General features: G+C 49.7%; 5 protein-coding genes across 5 annotated transcripts; 3 read left to right on the forward strand and 2 right to left on the reverse strand.

Moving 5' to 3' along the window:
* Nucleotides 1–909: 909 nt before the first annotated feature.
* On the reverse strand, nucleotides 910–1,648 carry N7515_004743 (putative adenosine deaminase; the record flags this gene model as incomplete). The annotated part of the gene is made up of 2 exons (XM_056665487.1): nucleotides 910–922; nucleotides 984–1,648. The coding sequence occupies 2 exons, from the start codon at nucleotides 1,646–1,648 to the stop codon at nucleotides 910–912; spliced, it is 678 nt and encodes a 225-aa protein (XP_056522437.1).
* Nucleotides 1,649–2,831: 1,183 nt separating this feature from the next.
* On the forward strand, nucleotides 2,832–3,783 carry N7515_004744 (uncharacterized protein; the record flags this gene model as incomplete). Its single annotated transcript, XM_056665488.1, has 2 exons — nucleotides 2,832–2,918; nucleotides 3,082–3,783. 2 exons carry the CDS (start codon nucleotides 2,832–2,834, stop codon nucleotides 3,781–3,783), a joined length of 789 nt encoding a protein of 262 aa, XP_056522438.1.
* Nucleotides 3,784–5,354: 1,571 nt separating this feature from the next.
* On the forward strand, nucleotides 5,355–5,672 carry N7515_004745 (uncharacterized protein; the record flags this gene model as incomplete). Its single annotated transcript, XM_056665489.1, has 1 exon — nucleotides 5,355–5,672. The coding sequence occupies one exon, from the start codon at nucleotides 5,355–5,357 to the stop codon at nucleotides 5,670–5,672; it is 318 nt and encodes a 105-aa protein (XP_056522439.1).
* A 214-nt stretch (nucleotides 5,673–5,886) lies between these two features.
* On the reverse strand, nucleotides 5,887–6,105 carry N7515_004746 (uncharacterized protein; the record flags this gene model as incomplete). The annotated part of the gene is made up of 1 exon (XM_056665490.1): nucleotides 5,887–6,105. One exon carries the CDS (start codon nucleotides 6,103–6,105, stop codon nucleotides 5,887–5,889), a length of 219 nt encoding a protein of 72 aa, XP_056522440.1.
* A 6,365-nt stretch (nucleotides 6,106–12,470) lies between these two features.
* N7515_004747 (putative 1-phosphatidylinositol-4,5-bisphosphate phosphodiesterase Plc1) lies at nucleotides 12,471–15,938 on the forward strand (the record flags this gene model as incomplete). The annotated part of the gene is made up of 1 exon (XM_056665491.1): nucleotides 12,471–15,938. One exon carries the CDS (start codon nucleotides 12,471–12,473, stop codon nucleotides 15,936–15,938), a length of 3,468 nt encoding a protein of 1,155 aa, XP_056522441.1.
* Nucleotides 15,939–16,223: the final 285 nt, after the last annotated feature.

The raw sequence follows: 16,223 nt of genomic DNA on the forward strand, positions 1-16,223 counted from the left end.
AATAAGAGGTGATGAAGCAGATTGAGGGTCTCAGAGTTAAGAGTTTGTCGTAGAGAGACAAAAGCAAGAGCAAGGAATCTTTTTCAGAAATGAAGTATTTTATCGCCGATCGCTAGTAGTGTTTGAAGGTGAAATGTACAGAGTCAAGAGTGGGGATGTGGATGCCCGTAGTCAAGGATTGAGCCAGAGGGGAGGGTAGAGGGGGCTTAAATAGCGAAGAGCACACAGCAAACACAAGCCTGGATGCCTCAGACATTGGATGTGTAGCGTAAAACGACCTAAACATTCTCACCATGACCTCACAAAGAGATGACATTTCGAGCGGGCAACTAATTGAGGTTAAAGTCCAAGGGCTGAAGATCGTCGGTAACCTAATTGGGTATAGTTAACTACACCTCGTAACTAGTCCACAGTGTGGATCTCATTCTCAGGGGCTTGGATCACATGACATAGGAGGTCTATCAATTGTTGATGCTACAGGTGTAGGATTCAGGATATATTTTGTGCATTGGATAGATCAAGAGACTAGAAGCCGTCAGGGGCTAGAGAGGGTTTTCCAGCGCACGGAAGAGTGGTTCTTCCGTGCCGGTCACATGCCGTAGTCTACGACACAACATCAATTCCTCCGCCTTCTTCCTTCTGCTTCCCTTCTACCATTGATCTACTTTAAATGCTATTTTACTTGTTGAGCTATTGGCATTCGGCCATCGTAATTTCGTAACACTTCATAAGTTCATTCAGATTGAGTAGCAAATAGTTCGAGCTTGCTTCGGATTTTCCGTTTATAGTGCTCGCCAGCAAATATTGTATCTGCAGACTTGAGGCACATGTCCAGAAGATTGGTACGACTTAAGCCAAAATGCTGTGCGGCCAAGAGATATTCGTTCGAGACAGAGCTGCAAAAGAATCCTACATCGTCGGTCTGTGAAATAATTAAGGTCAGATAGAATGACAAGGACCACATCGCAAAACAACTTACACACAATGCGATCGGGCAGTCCTCATACCGCCAGTACCCGAGATGATGATCTAGGAAGCCTCCGTCAAACATTTTTGCATGGACGTTGCAGGAGATACACAGTTCAAGGCAAAGCTTGCGCCGCGCGATCTCCTTCTTGATGTCGTCGGGTACGTGGATGACGTGTCCAAGCCGGTCGGGTTGAAACGAGAGAAGCGTCGACAGCTCATTTGGGGTACCAGAGGCTGCTGTCTCTGCGAAGTGCAGGGTTATTCCCAGTCCGCTCTGCTTGGCTTTCAAGAGAGGCCTTTTGTAGATGCTAACATCGCCTTTCGTTGGGTCCCCGCAGATGTCCACCCCCACCACCCCGCGCGATTTGCTTTCGATCGCAAGATTGACAATCTCGTTTGCTTCAGCCTCGGTCATGTTCCCGCGATCTATAGCTAAAATTAGGAAGACCGACATCTGGTCGGTTTTGGCCCGAAATTTTTCGAATGTGTCCAGCACTGTGTTGACGTATTGCTCCCGACTGATTCCGGGGGAAGCTCTCGGTATGGTCCGCAGCTCAAGGTACACTACTCCGTCTTCAATGAAGTCCTGGAGGACTGAGTTTGTGGCATATACCAAGCTCTCCAGGTCGTTACAAAGCTGATAGGTCAGTTTGGAAAACGTAGAGAAGAATCTGGGCATCTGTTAGCTCGGAACATGGACTCAAGCGTTCGCTGATGAAAGCGGGAAACACTACGTTTCGAGTGTATAGTCGACTTTGCCCAGAGGCATCAACACCAATGGATCCTCCAAATCGAAAGTGGGGTTTTGCACTTTTTTGTGCTCCCAAATATTGTGTAGACATTGTCGACTGATGCTGCCACTCAGATGGGCGTGCAGCTGAAGGACAGTGTCAACAAATCAAAGACAATCGCAAGTTACATGGTAGTGATCGTACCTCGATCTTTGGCAATGCTATGGTGAAGCTCCTGTCGACTGGCTTATAAGTATCCATGACTTGTAAGCCTGTAAGGGTGGGTGGTGAATGTATTTAAACGGTGAGATTGGAGAAATGGTGATAAGGACCAAAACCTACTGCCCGAGCAGGTGACTCCCTCGCGGCTTCCTAGGTGCTTTCCATAGCAGCTTCGCCCATGAAAAGATAAAAGAAAATATTTCTCTTCAACTCTCTTCATCTCCTTTCTCGTTTTCTCTTTCCTCAGCCTTCTTCTCATATCCAGCACTCATACACCCATACTTCCATCCCTATCCGAAGCTGAAGCAACCCTTGACTTCTCCCATACTTTGAATCCTTACATCTTGCCTCCAATAATAGCTTGACTCACCTCTCGCATGTGAGTTTATCATGGCTACCAGCCTACCGTACCAGTCGATTGTCCGACTGTGCCAATCATGCGTGATTCCGCCCATCTGCCCCCTGAGCTTTTTGAAATGATCCTAGACCTTGCCCTAAACGATGAGTCAGATGCTCAGAGTCAGCGCCTGTGCCGCTTGGCACTTTTCAATTGCAGATGGCACATATCCCTTCAGTATCGGATATACAAACAGTGGACCTACAACGGCGCAAGACAAGACTTCATGACTTTGCTGAGATTTGTGCGTACAATACGCAAACATGCATACATTGCCGCGATGGTGCAGAGTCTGAATGTGGGCCATTGGAGCTTTCATCCCGGTGCGAAAGCTGGTAGTAGATCAGGTCAAATTCGACCCTCGTCAGACGATGTTGAATGGATACAGGTCGCCATTCACAATACGGGACTGAGTGAGATCAAAGACAACGTTCTCAAAAGTCTCTTACGTGGAGATCGGCGGCCTTTGATGGCAACACTCCTGGCATCTCTTCCAAACCTTGCCACACTCAATGCTCATGTGCCACATTCTGATCCTTTTCTGGTGGGCTGTCCTGAAGATGACCCTCCAAGGTCAGGCCTCCGGTCCTTTGAGTGAGGTAAACGAGCTGTACTTATTTGCTGAAGTTCCTATGCGCTGGGAACATGACTACCATCGTTCATTTGGAGACTTTTTTGACTCTCTAGGGAACTTTAGGCTGGACTATCTATGGCCAGTGTTTTATCTTCAAAAGGTGCACACACTATTGCTCTATCAACTAGGTCGACCCGAGCAACGCAGCTGAGTACCTTGGCCAACATGAGGCTACGTCCCATGTGGAGAACCTTTACCTGGTTGGCCATTCCATGTTCACGACGCGAGATCTACAAGCCTTGCTATCCCGGCCTGAGAAGCTCAAGAGACTCTCGCTTTACAACAGTGAAGGATATGGTCATGATCGGCTATCGCGTTCTGAGTTGTGGGCCTCTTTACGACAGCACAGCCTTAGCCTCGAGAGCATTGATATTTATTGCGTTGACCTGGTGATGACGATGGGACACTTTGGCCAACTCAATATCTTCAAGAATTTGAAGGATCTTCGGATTAACACAGATGTACTTCTGAGCAGATACATCCATTCGCCGATTTCCGCCTTCAGCCTAAGTGAGACTCTGCCTGAAAGTGTCCAGACTCTCGTGCTCTACGGCCAGCATACTCATCATTCTGCCTTTAATATCCCGAGACAACTGCAAGAGTTAACAAGCAAGGGGCTTTTGACTCTGAAATCTGTTGGACTCGAGAAACCTTGGTTTGAGATTGGTGAGGACGACGACCTTTGTTTCGGCCAGGACGGGGCGGTGTTATATCAAGCGTTGAGGGCGTTCTTAAGCAGCAGAGGTGTGGACTTATCGAGGAAGAAACCCCAGGAGTTATCAATGGGTGGTGCGGCGATTATCATCATGTACATGAGATGTCGCAAATAACCCATCTACATGGACCGGATACCTGTGGGATTAACACCTTTCCCAATATCCAACCCGCCGAGCCAACAACACCACCACCAGATCGTATCTGAAACAATATCGGTTCGAAGGAAATCTGAAGTAACAAGCCTTGGGCCTGACTCAAACTTGGCCTTCCCACGCAATTGGATTACCTCCGGCTTGATGGTTAACATGGATACAATTTTGAGGTACGATAGGGAGAACAATATTGAAAAATTAAAACATGTAAGATCGCGTGAAGTTTCGTAGAATGTGCATGCCTAGAAGAAGAATTTAGAACTATGTACATGCCCATGGGTATCAGCTCGCTAGGTAACTACACAGTCAGACTGAAATGCCCCACGAACAGCCTTCACTATCAACATCCAAAATCAACACCAAACCGCCGGCAAACATATCCCATAACACTCCAGGTAACGCTTTAACCGTATAAAATCCAGCCTGTATGTCTGAAACCCGGTAATACCACGCAACAGCAGCTAAACAGGGTCCACAACCTCTCCCAACCTTGGAAGACCCGTCATCCTCAACATCAAACCGCCAAGACCCACAACTTAAGATTAGCCACCGACTGCGACTCTCGTATTCTCAAAATAAACAATCCAGAAACATCCAACCTCCCACAGGCTCACAGCGGATATCGCGAGTCCTCTGTCCAGTGTAAGATCGGCACTTCATCATATCATTAACCCATGCCCGCTTCGGCACTCAGCCGGCATCTGAGACATTCGATGAAATTCTGGAAGGTCGACCACGCGAGCCGAAGTGTGGGGGTCTCCACGGGTCCGGGATTCAAGGCAAGACAAGCTATTATTAGCCTTAGATTCCTTGACTTGTATGGAACATGCTAGATTGTTATCGAAACATCGTGTCCCAGTTGTGTATGACGGATGTGGATTTGTGTGGGCGCAATCGTGTGGGTTAGCTTGAAAATGTGTTGGATCTAGGATGTACTGTGTAAACGAAATGAGTGCTTCGGATAGATTGGTCTCAGTATCGACTTGACGAGGTGAAAGTCAGAACGCCGTTTCGTATCCGGGGCTGATTGTCCGCTTTCAGCCTTTAGCTATGAGCTGTCTCAGCACCGCGTGGCCGTTAGCTGAGATAGCATAGCTCCGGGTCTTTACCCCGCGGAGGCTGATTGCTTCAGCTTCAGGGCGCTACTTGGTATTGGCGACTTGAAGTGCAGTGTGGCTTTTGCCTTATCTGTCCTGTTTCGTCGAAGCCACCTGGGGCAGGGTGTTATACAGGATCTTAAGATACGATCCAATATCTGATCGAATTACTCAGCCCGATGCCCAGACGGAGTATTTATCCGATTGATCATGTGCCATGTCACAGATACGCACCGTACCTTGGCTACCTTGGAAGGTTGGAAGGCTTTTCTTGCCAATCTATATCGAAACTGTGTCCCGCCTTCCCGCTCTTCCGCTGTGCCGCTCTGCCTTAGATATCGTGTGATCGCAACAAGCTCTGATACACAACGTGGGGCTTCCGTTGGCATCTGAATTATGACGCCCGGTGTTCTCTAAACGTACGGGGCACTCATAATGAGCGTTCTGGTTGGGGCCTTGGGGCCTGCAAGCCGCATGGATGGATTCCGCAATCGGCGCCAAGTCACCGTTATCAAGTCCCAAAGTCAAAGAGATCCTCACACATCAAGCGTGAGACAAAGATGCCGGTTTCGGGTTACTCGCCAGTTGAAACAAGGTCGCAAATTCCGAACGGGGCTGGGACGAGTCACATTTGGGGATTCTGGTTACACGGTGGACGAGCCATCCGCGCCCTATGGTATTGTCGCACGAACAACCCTCGGATATGAGGGAAAAGATCTTGCTATGGTGAGTCACATGCGGCTACAGAAATGAAGAAGAACCAAGGGAGAAAAAAGAAAAGAAAAGGCATACAGTTGCCTCTTTGCAGTCGAAACCAAAAGCCAATCTTGTTGTAGGGGGCTGATAAAGTCCAGCATCAAGCCACAGTTTGTGATTGGCGTACATTGCTGGGAATCATATCCCAGGCAAAGGACCGGGTATGGGATTCAAAACATCCGAAGGATGTTTTTTCTTTGCCGTCCTTATGCTAGCGCGATTCAACACGGCCAGTCTGATTTGCCATGTCACCGCTGGAAGCATCGAAAGACGCATCGAAGGAGCTGATTGAGGCTGGGCTGAAGGTGGCTGTGGGTAAGCTTGGGGTGGGGACATGTCTTAGACGTGGCAGTTGCGGTGGCTTCTCGGTTGCAGTGGATAGTATCATTTCGACATGCACCGTCTTCGAAATAGAGCGACCGACGTGCATGCAGCGAAGCGGGGTGCTTCTTCTACCCGATTTAAGGGTACTTCGTACATCGCACTTCTTTACCCCGGTACATTCTCATGGATGGATCTCTGGATGTGAGTCACAACAAGCTAGGCAGAAATTGCACAATCACAACGATCGCATCATAATCTGTGTGACTTCGGCCGAGGAAGACTCCGAGGAATGTGAGATCACAAAATTCAGGTTCGTGTACTCAAAGTGAGGATCAATGACCCTAGCTCTCGTTGAGGCGCAACGTTCCATCCCCCTGGGTCTGTACGATGTACTGAGTACTCCGTACATGTACGGAGTAGATTGGCTGTATCCCATGTAAAATGGACCTCGGTAGCGGGAAATCACAAGTTAAGTTAGCCAACGCTAAGTCGATGCTAGAGTGTTTCGAGCAGGTGCTACAATAGCAGAGCCCTGTCAATGCTTTGACGCACGAAGTTTGAGATTTGATTCGACGCAGGGTTATTACCGGGTTAATGGAGAGAGAGGATCAAGAGAGTTAGAGAACAAGGAGAATTTACCTGGAATGGAGATGGCAAGCCCCTTCCGTTGTCTCCTGAAGATCAGACCCATAACTCAGTTTTTAGGACACTTCAACTCCCCTTTATTCGATGGAACAATCAAACGTCCTACTCCATACCCCTGATCAATCGTCAATGGCTTGCCTGATAATTTACTAGCTCGCCACTAACACATGTACACAGAGTCTTATTGGAGTTTCCCAATTCCCCCGTTTTCCAGTTTCGAGGAACATTCGATGTTACGGTACCTGACAGAAATACAGTATTGATACAAGGATTGTCGGTAAATACAGTAACACTTGAATGATCTATCTCGTTCATTTCGCGTGCGTCCTCATGATGTCACCAATCTCGCTCTCGAGAAGCCGCACATATATCGTCATTCACTGAAAAGATCATATGTTGTCTAACAATGTAGGCGAAGACCACAGTAGACGAGCATGCAAAGAAATGAGTTATTTTTATTTACTTTTCTTCATTGCTCCTTGATCCAAACTCGAGTCTCGGAGTATTCAAGCGCAATCAATCAAAGCACCCCCCGCAGAATTACAGTGAAGATGAAACTTTTTTTTCTTTCTTTTCCCCACCGAAGGTTCTGTCCCATAGGGCGGGTTCGTGGACAAAAGCGGGGAGGGCTTCATCTAGGGCTGTTGATCGTACCTAACTACTGTAGGAGCGGATGCGAAATTGTATTACTTACATGGAGAGAATGCAGCTGCAGCACTTTCTGCAGGCCTCACCTAGTTACCTCTATCTCTACGTCTATTCCTCCGATGCGTACTAAGCATACCCCTCTCTTAGATTATGACGTGAGATGTGTGTATTCTCAGCTATCCATGGATCCACGTCTTTTTATTTTCCTACGATCGTATGATCCGATTCGGACCAGTAACTATGACCTTCCAGAAAGAACATCAAAGAAGTATTAGAAGTATACGATACACTAGCTTATTACACAGAGATTCTGTCAAATAGTCTATTCAATCCAATGGAAGACCCTAAGAATCTTGGAAGGTAACGAAGTGAGACATCCCACTTCCCCTAACTACTGTAGGGCCTGATTGCATCCTTAGATCCTGGTCTTTGCCCCTTGGGAGCCGTCAGGCCCGAGGACAAAACAGCCCACGATTGGATGGAAACTCCAGACAGCCTGTCACCACTAGAATCAGAGAGATGAGATGGTTAAATCAACCGTCCAATAACGTCAAAGAACAGGACACAGGCGAACAATAATTTAAGATTAAACCCCCTAGCTAATTGCAATGAGGTATTAGATTGCAATGAGGTATTACAGTAGCTGCAAGCCTGCAGCCTGCATGCCGCACATCAGAGCTGGAAATCCATCTCCGCAAAAACATTATTGCCTGCCTTCCCGATTACCGTAGGCGGGGGAGTCGATAAACAACTCCCCCTCTTCATCCCGCGATCACCATGATTGTCGACGACAACCCGTCTGCTCGGATCCCGAGTGGGGATAGCTCACTGGCTAACGAGTTGAATTATGGAGCCATCCGAACATCGATTAGCGGTCAGGACGGGCTTGACCGACAGACTAAGAGATTCTGTCTGTGTCGCTGTCATCGGAGAGTGGCTGTTACGAACCCGCAGATCCTTGCTTCAGCCACCGCTCTTTGTCGGGCTTCACTCTTTAGATATCCCTTGTCACTGGGGCACCACGGCCCTGTACTCCGTACCGATATTTAAAGGATCCTGGCACTATGATGAGATGTTATTGGATGGTAGGAGGGGGCTCTTTGATTGCGATAACGTGGCGCTTTACCTTGCATCATCATTTTAGATGATAATAGATCTTCTTTGGATTTACCTGTCAGTTTTAATCTATTTTGTTTCTTTGATCTCATGGCACCCGGATGGGGAACCGAGGCTGCTGTTGTAACCCGCCACAACCGCCCTGCACCACATCACGTCGATAACGCTCGGATCTGTCGGATAGGGAACACGATCCGTCCGGGCTCTTGGCTGCGATTTGGAGTTGCATGTCTATGTGGTATATCGTTCTATGTACTCCGTATATTGCTCTAGGACCTGTGAGCCCTTATCCAGCACTCCGTACTGTATGCGTATGATGTATGCAATACTGTATGGCCGCCTGCCATACGGAGTATCGAGGTCCAGGAAAAAACAAAACCCGAGGTATCGAAAAAGGAAGGAAAGAAAGAAGAAAAGAAAGCAAAAGAAACGTCTCTTGCCATTTTGGGTCCAACCTACCTCTTCTCATTTACATCCCAAAGTCAAACTGCGGCAAGAATCGCAACTAGCCGCCATTTCAAACTGGCCGGTAGTTAGGGCATGATGTATCTAGTCTCCAGGGAAAAACTGCCTGAGGTCGGAAGATCCTGGTTCGGAAATTACTGGGAGTCGATGCGGCTGTCAGGATCGGAAGAGCTAAATTTTTGTCCATGGGGACAAGCGCCAATCCGTTTAATAGCCTACCCGGGTGACATGCAGGAGCATAGGATCAGGAGGGCAGCGTTCGTGAGGGGTGAGGGGCCAGGATTGGAAGGTAATTCTCGCCCGGCTGTTGCGGCAGGTGTGAAGAACAGAATCAAGGAAAGTTGATGAGGCACGACATCGCCAGCTCATCGGTGTTTCAACGGCTGCGGGGTTGACAGGGCATGTCCACCCCGCAGAGAGGTTCCTGTTGCGGCAGTTCGCACTCCTCGTGTACTCGGCTTATTCTGTGTCCCTAAGAGACATGTCCTAACCGAGTCAAGATGGGCTGAACTGAGTGTCAATCGTGTCTAAATATGGAGTTAACCTGACACTAAGCCACGGGAAGTGCGGGCCTGGTAGGGCATAATGGACCCAAAGTTGCTCCTGTCGGCGAATTGACTGCTAGTCTGTGTCCTCCATCTTTCAGATTATTAGTATGTTAGGAACTCTCAAACTCGCCAATCTATTTTTTTTTCTTTTGTTCTGGTTTGGGTCCACTTCAATGTGCACCGCCCAAAAAGGTTTCACTGCCACAGCAAGCCTCACCGGTTCAAGGATTGGCCCGGTTCCAACGTTTCGGTGCTATCATTGAAGGTGTCTCCGTACGCAGTATGGAGTAGTATGACAATCACACACAGACCCTATCGTGAGTTGTGCGGTGTACTTCGTACACTGTACCCTTAGACCCTACCATCTCACCCTTTCCCCACTACTCTGCCGAATAAAAAAGAATATGATGATGTGCAGCGTGATCGACTTGCCCTCCCTTTGCACTCTCTTTCAGCCATATTGGGCAGAGATAGGCACCTGACCAGTCAACAATGAACACAAGGAGAACACAAGAAAAACATCATCCTAGATAAGACCGTGTTCCACAAGGTACACAGTAAGCAAGGAAAGTCTAATCAAGTTCTCGAGATCAAAACGCAAAGAATCCGAGGGCTCCGCATATCTTCCCCAGGACCGCTGCGTCGGTGCTGAGCGGGAATTTGCGATGAGGTAATATTGGCATGAATGACACCGATTTGTATGGAGCGCCAAAGAAGTGATTGAGAATACTAAACTAGCAGGACCAAGTACTGTAGAAGCCCGATGTGGGGTGAATTGGATCCCGGCGCTGTCTCGGACTATGAAGTCTGAAAGAAATAGTCACGGATTGCAAGTATTGTATCCACCATTATAATTCCCAATATGGAGAGAAAGAGACCTTTCCCTTTCTTTTACACCGCAACAAGGTCCAGGAGACTTTGTTATAGGTCGATAGATTTGAGGGTAAATAAAGCCCTCCCTTTTAGGGCTTCCCGTCCAACGCAGCTGAAACACAAGATCGACCCCGTTTGGCCGATAACATTCCCCCGGAATCCCAAGGATCGACCAATGACACCGGGAAATGAGTTCGACGGTGCAATAATTTCACATCGTCATCTCGTGGTAGGCAGCTCTGTATTTTGATAGGCATTTGGGTATTAAAGTAGTAGTACCTTGACGTGTAGGGCACATAGGGAATGAGAGTGTGCCTTGTCTAGTATTTAATCATTTGCTAGGCCCGTTTGTTTAGCCCCATGTTAAAGATTCTTTGATATTTTTTTTCTTTTCTTTCTTTTGCCTGAGATATATCAGCCCCGTTGCTGCTGTGGCTCATACACTGGTGAGTGTTAATAGCCTGCCCTAAGCCCGGGGCATTTTGGATCTTTAGCTATGTCATATTCTATTACAACCACCTCATGAACTGGGATATATGCAGTCGCAACTCAAATTCAACACGTCTATTGAATATCTACTGACTATCTCTCAACAGAAAAAGCAAAGGAAACAAGCAAGAGAAGAAAGAGATCAGAATTACGACATACATTTAGTCGGTACCGAATACCGCCAGTATTTTACCACTATTACCAGACAATACAAGTATACAGTACACCGTTTCCCAAACGGCGGGCTACGTCTATCGTAAGTACCCAGTACCCACTGCAGCTTCAATCCACGCGGAATTGGGATTCATTGATTTAATTATTTTCCCTCTCCCCCTTCAACTCAACTCTTCCTCAATTACTCCCTCTCCTTGAGACACAAAAAATACATATTGACTCAGACGATAAGGACAACGCAGGTCCTTTCCCTTTCGTCGTATGATTATCCAGGACTTCCGCAGTTCCACTTCAAACTCGCATACGGACTTAGTGGCCACCACGTAACCGTGCAGCAATTGGATCAGCTCGCAGTGATCCTCAAAAGGGCACTAATCGGTCCAACATCAGCGAGCTCCCCAACTCGATCCAGTCGCCGCTTGTTCGTCTTTCCTCTTTCGATTGCCTGCATCCACTGCGTTGGCAAGTCTGTCGCAATTCCCGATTTTTCAGCGCACTCTCCTATCCTACCTTCGTTGCGCCAGGGAAAATACCTCCCTGCACTTTAGCACGGGTACTCCCTTCGCCTGCCGCATCGTTAGCCCGCTGTCGTACCCAATCGCCGCATCGCTCCTGTCGGACTAGGATACATTCACGACCCATCTTCCCTTTTTTGTGTTGCTGCCGCTGTCTACTTCCGCAAGCACGCAAAGCCTGGTCTTGGGGCTCTGTTCGAACTCTACACACGATACCTGCATGCGCATTGCAATTAGCCTTTGACTCGCATTGGCGCACGCTCTCCGATTTGAAACCGATCCCTCACCCTCTCTCCCGGTTCGCGCGGTGATTACACGATCAATTAGTCCAGATTCAAATACGCTCCTCTTCTGGTGTCGAGCAGCAGCTTTCCCCACGCACCGGCAGATCGACAAGCAGAAAAACAAAAAGGAGGGTCGCATTGCTATCATTGGGAGGCTATACAGAAAATCAGCCGGGCTCCGAAAGAAGCAAGACAAGGCTCCCGCGGTCCGCAACCTGGAGATCATCCTCCGGTTGATTTCGTTTGTGACGTCTATTCCCTGGGGTTAGCATCGGTTGAGAATATTCCTCGTGGGAGATTGTCCTCTGCACAGGGCCAGTGCCCTTTGCAATTGTTATCAGGGACCTTTTTTTATCCCTCAAAATCTTCTTTTGTTTCGGTTTTCCCCGTGAGCTGCTCTCCGGCAGGGCTCTCCGCATTGCATCCGAAACCAGGTCAAGATGCAGCAGAGCTCAAGGACAGTGGACTTTTGCTGAGGCCGTGGCTGAGCATTTTACCGTGTCAGATTGTTCTGTTCTCTTTTGGCTCGGATCGCATAACAACCTGACAGGCGACACTGTCGCATTACGAACCTTCACAGCAGGCCGGTCCCCTACGCTGTTCCTCATTCGTCCATTTCTGGGTCCAGGTGACTCGGTCTTTGGTACAGTTTACAAAACCGACTTAGATTGCACCTATCGACAGCTGAGCTGTCGTCTTTGGTAGAGAATCGTCATGGCATATGCTACGACTACCTCCCCGGCCATAGATGCCGACCCACAATCCAACTTAAAACTTGCGACCTCTCTCCCTCAACAACATTCTCTACACCATGTTGTCGGATCCCTACCCTCTGGCCTTCCCCAGCCTTCCATACCATCCATCACCTCGTCTCCGACATCTACCCCTACCTCATCCTTCCCTGCCCCCGACACACCTAATGCTTTCACGCCTGCTGGAACTCCCTCACAACTTGCCAGCGAAGGGCTCCGTGGCCGAGTGAATGGTTACACCTTGCCTACGCCAGGCCCACTCGAACTTGGCGAGTCGATAATGGCCATCCCCGGAAGCACAAATGCCGGCACTTTGAATGATGCTTCGTCCACCACCAAGGCGCCAGGCCTCATGCGAAGAATCTCAAGAGGTGCCGCCAACAAACTTACTCGCCGGAGGCAGTCGGCCAGCCAGAATGACAAGCGGGACCGAAGCACCGGACCCATCATCATACGCCGACGCAGTGACAGCAAAACTGGCCCTCAGCCTGTTCGAGACAGCGCCCTTGACTCGAGCAATGAGGACGAAACCAGCGAAGCCTTGGATAATCTTGGCGCATGGGGTGGCTCTGAGCCATCCAGCCTTCGGAGCGAGAGCCGCATGAACATGGCTCGCGAGGCTGGTCCTATGCCTGCCGTTGCCGTCGCACCCAAAGTGGATTCTGCCGTGCAGCGAGGCACCGTCCTGACCAAGGTCACCAGGAAGCGCAGAAAGCAAGTGCGCTTTTTCCTAGATCTAGATGCTGCCAAGGTCTTCTGGGATGTGTCGAACCCGGCCAAGCGCTTCTATATCGATGATATCAAGGAAATCCGCGTTGGCTCCGACGCCCGCAACTACCGGGAAGAACACCAGGTCCCAGAAGATCTAGAGCGCCGCTGGTTCACCATTGTCATTGCGGATTCTGACCGCTCCAAGGGCCGAACGGTCAAGACCTTGCATCTTATCGCTCCCAGTGACCGTATCCTTGACCTGTGGATCACCACTCTTGAGCACATTTCCCGGTACAGAATCGATCTCATGTCTGGTCTGGCAGGTTCCAGTCAGAGCGAGGCTGTTCTCCAGGCACACTGGCAGCGCGAGATGTCGAGGCTGTACCCACAGGGACCTCCTCCAGCAGAGAATCAAAGCCTTGACCTCGCCGCTGTGGAGAAGGTCTGCCGCAGCCTGCACATCAACTGTTCCAAGAATATGCTTCGGGCACAGTTCACCAAAGCCGATGCTGCCCGCAACGGGAAGTTGAATTTCTCTGAATTCAAGGATTTCCTCCTGCGGCTAAAGGAACGAAAGGATGTCAAAGAGATCTTCAAGCTTCACACCGCAAACTCCAAGGAAGGCATGACTCAGGCGGAGTTCTTGACCTTCCTTCGTGATGTGCAGAATGAGGACATCGAGGCTGACCGCACGTACTGGACTGCATTGTTTGACAAGTATGTCCGACGGGCTTCGAAATCTCGTACTCCGTCTGCAGAAGGATCGGAACTTCCTCCGCCCATGTCGCTGATGAACCTGACTGCGTTCTCTTCCTTCTTGGCTTCGTCCGCCAATGGAATCTACGCGTCACGTGCGCCCCAGTCAAGATTCGACCGGCCCCTCAATGAGTACTTCATCTCCAGCTCGCATAACACCTATCTCCTAGGCCGCCAGGTGGCTGGTGCCTCAAGCACCGAAGCCTATGTCAGCGCGCTTCAGCAAGGATGCCGTTGCCTGGAGATCGACTGCTGGGATGGCGCAGATGGTCGGCCCATTGTATCCCACGGTCGGACTCTGACAACCAGCGTGCTGTTTGCTGATTGCATCACTGTCATCAACCGGTATGCTTTCATCTCTTGTGACTTTCCCCTCATTCTCTCACTCGAGGTGCACTGCAATCCGGAACAACAGCTGGCAATGGTCAAGATCATGAAGGATGCATTCAAGGATCAGCTCATCCTTGAGCCTTTGATGACCAACTGCTACATCCTGCCTTCGCCTGAAGAGCTCAAGGGTCGTATTCTGGTCAAAGTCAAAACTTGCGACGAACCCGACTTTGATCCTCGTCAGGACACCGTCAGTTCTGTTGGCACTCACGGCCGCAAGCGCAGTGCTAGTACGCCATTCGTGCGGCCGACACTCGTAGAGGCTCACACCATGCCTCTTCCCTCGCTTTCAAGCCCCCCTACCATTGGACCTGTCGATGGCATCGGCCCTCTGATCACTCAGGATAGACGTTCCCTTACTGCCACCAGTATGAGCAGTGCCACGGATGACAGTGACAGCGCTCTGGTTTCTGTTCACACCGACAAGAAGAAGAAGCGGCGCCAGAAGAGCAAGATCACAAAGCCTCTTTCTGACTTGGGCGTCTATACCCGCGGCTACAAGTGGCGCAGCTTCTCCTCCCCAGAGAGCCGGCGATACAATCACATTTACTCATTTGCGGAAAGATCTTTCGAGAATATCTGTCAAAATCATGATAACAAGGTTGCGCTGGAAGCACACAACCGCAGGTACCTCACACGGGTCTACCCTTCCGGATTCCGACTGCGTTCATCCAACTTCGATCCAAATAAGTTCTGGCGTCGTGGAGTGCAAATGGTAGCATTGAACTGGCAGACTTACGACATCGGCATGCAAATGAATCAGGCTATGTTTGCCGCTGGTACCGATCGCACTGGCTACATTCTCAAACCCGAGAGCCTTCGCCTTCCAGCAATTGGCGATGGAAACCAGAAGCGCAAGATGGAGCGCAAACTGGTTCGATTCTCCGTCAATGTCGTCTCGGCGCAGCAGCTCCCTCGTCCGCGCACCATCGGCCAGGATGACAACATCAATCCATACGTCGAGATCGAGATGTTCAGTGCTGACGATCGCGGCCAGAGTTTCGTTCTCGGTGAGGGTGGCATGGATGCCTCTGCACGCAACGGTATGTCCGGCATCGGATACCCGCACCGTCGCCGCACCAAGATCGAACAAAGCAACGGCTACAGCCCGGTCTTCAACGATAAGTTCAAGCTGTCCCTGGAAACCAAATATCCCGACCTCGTCTTTGTGCGATGGACCGTCTGGAGTTCAATGGACGGTCGCAGCGCAGGAAACAACAACAGCGTGCAGCTCGCAACTTTCACTGCCAAGCTCACCAGTCTTTCCCAAGGCTACCGCTACCTGCCTCTGTACGATGCCAGTGGCGACCAGTACTTGTTCTCGACTCTCTTCTGCAAGATCTCGAAGGAAGATCCTGTCTCCGTCCAGCGTTTGGATCTTGAAGAGCTCCGCGCTGAACGAATGGGCATCCTCCGCCAAATCGGCCAGACTGTCTTCAAGCGCTCATCGTCGGCAGAGCGCGAACGGGAAGCTCAGGACCGCAGTGATCCTGTCAGCCCCGAAGACAGGGACAGCTCTCCCACTCTGACACCGACTGTGTCAACAACCTCGGCCTCATCATACATACCATGAGAGTCACATCACCTCCACCTTTCGCGCCGCCTCACACTTCCATCATCGCCACTTAATGATGCTCTTCCCTCCCGTCTCTCCCCAGATCTGAATTCCTTTTCCCTCACAATCTCAGCATCAACAAGGTCCCGGCGTTTGTCTTTCTACTGCATCATATCCCACTCTCTGCTCCCATCTGTGCCAACCTACATTGTCGGCCGTTTTGTTTCTTGCGCCATTGCCATCCATACCCATCACAGCGATACCCCTCCAAGTTTCTTTAGATTTTCTTTTGTGTCATTTACC

The sequence above is a fragment of the Penicillium bovifimosum genome (genome assembly GCF_028826915.1).
Source record: "Penicillium bovifimosum strain IBT 22155 chromosome Unknown utg000004l_segment0_segment0, whole genome shotgun sequence".
Taxonomy (NCBI): Eukaryota; Fungi; Ascomycota; class Eurotiomycetes; order Eurotiales; family Aspergillaceae; genus Penicillium; species Penicillium bovifimosum.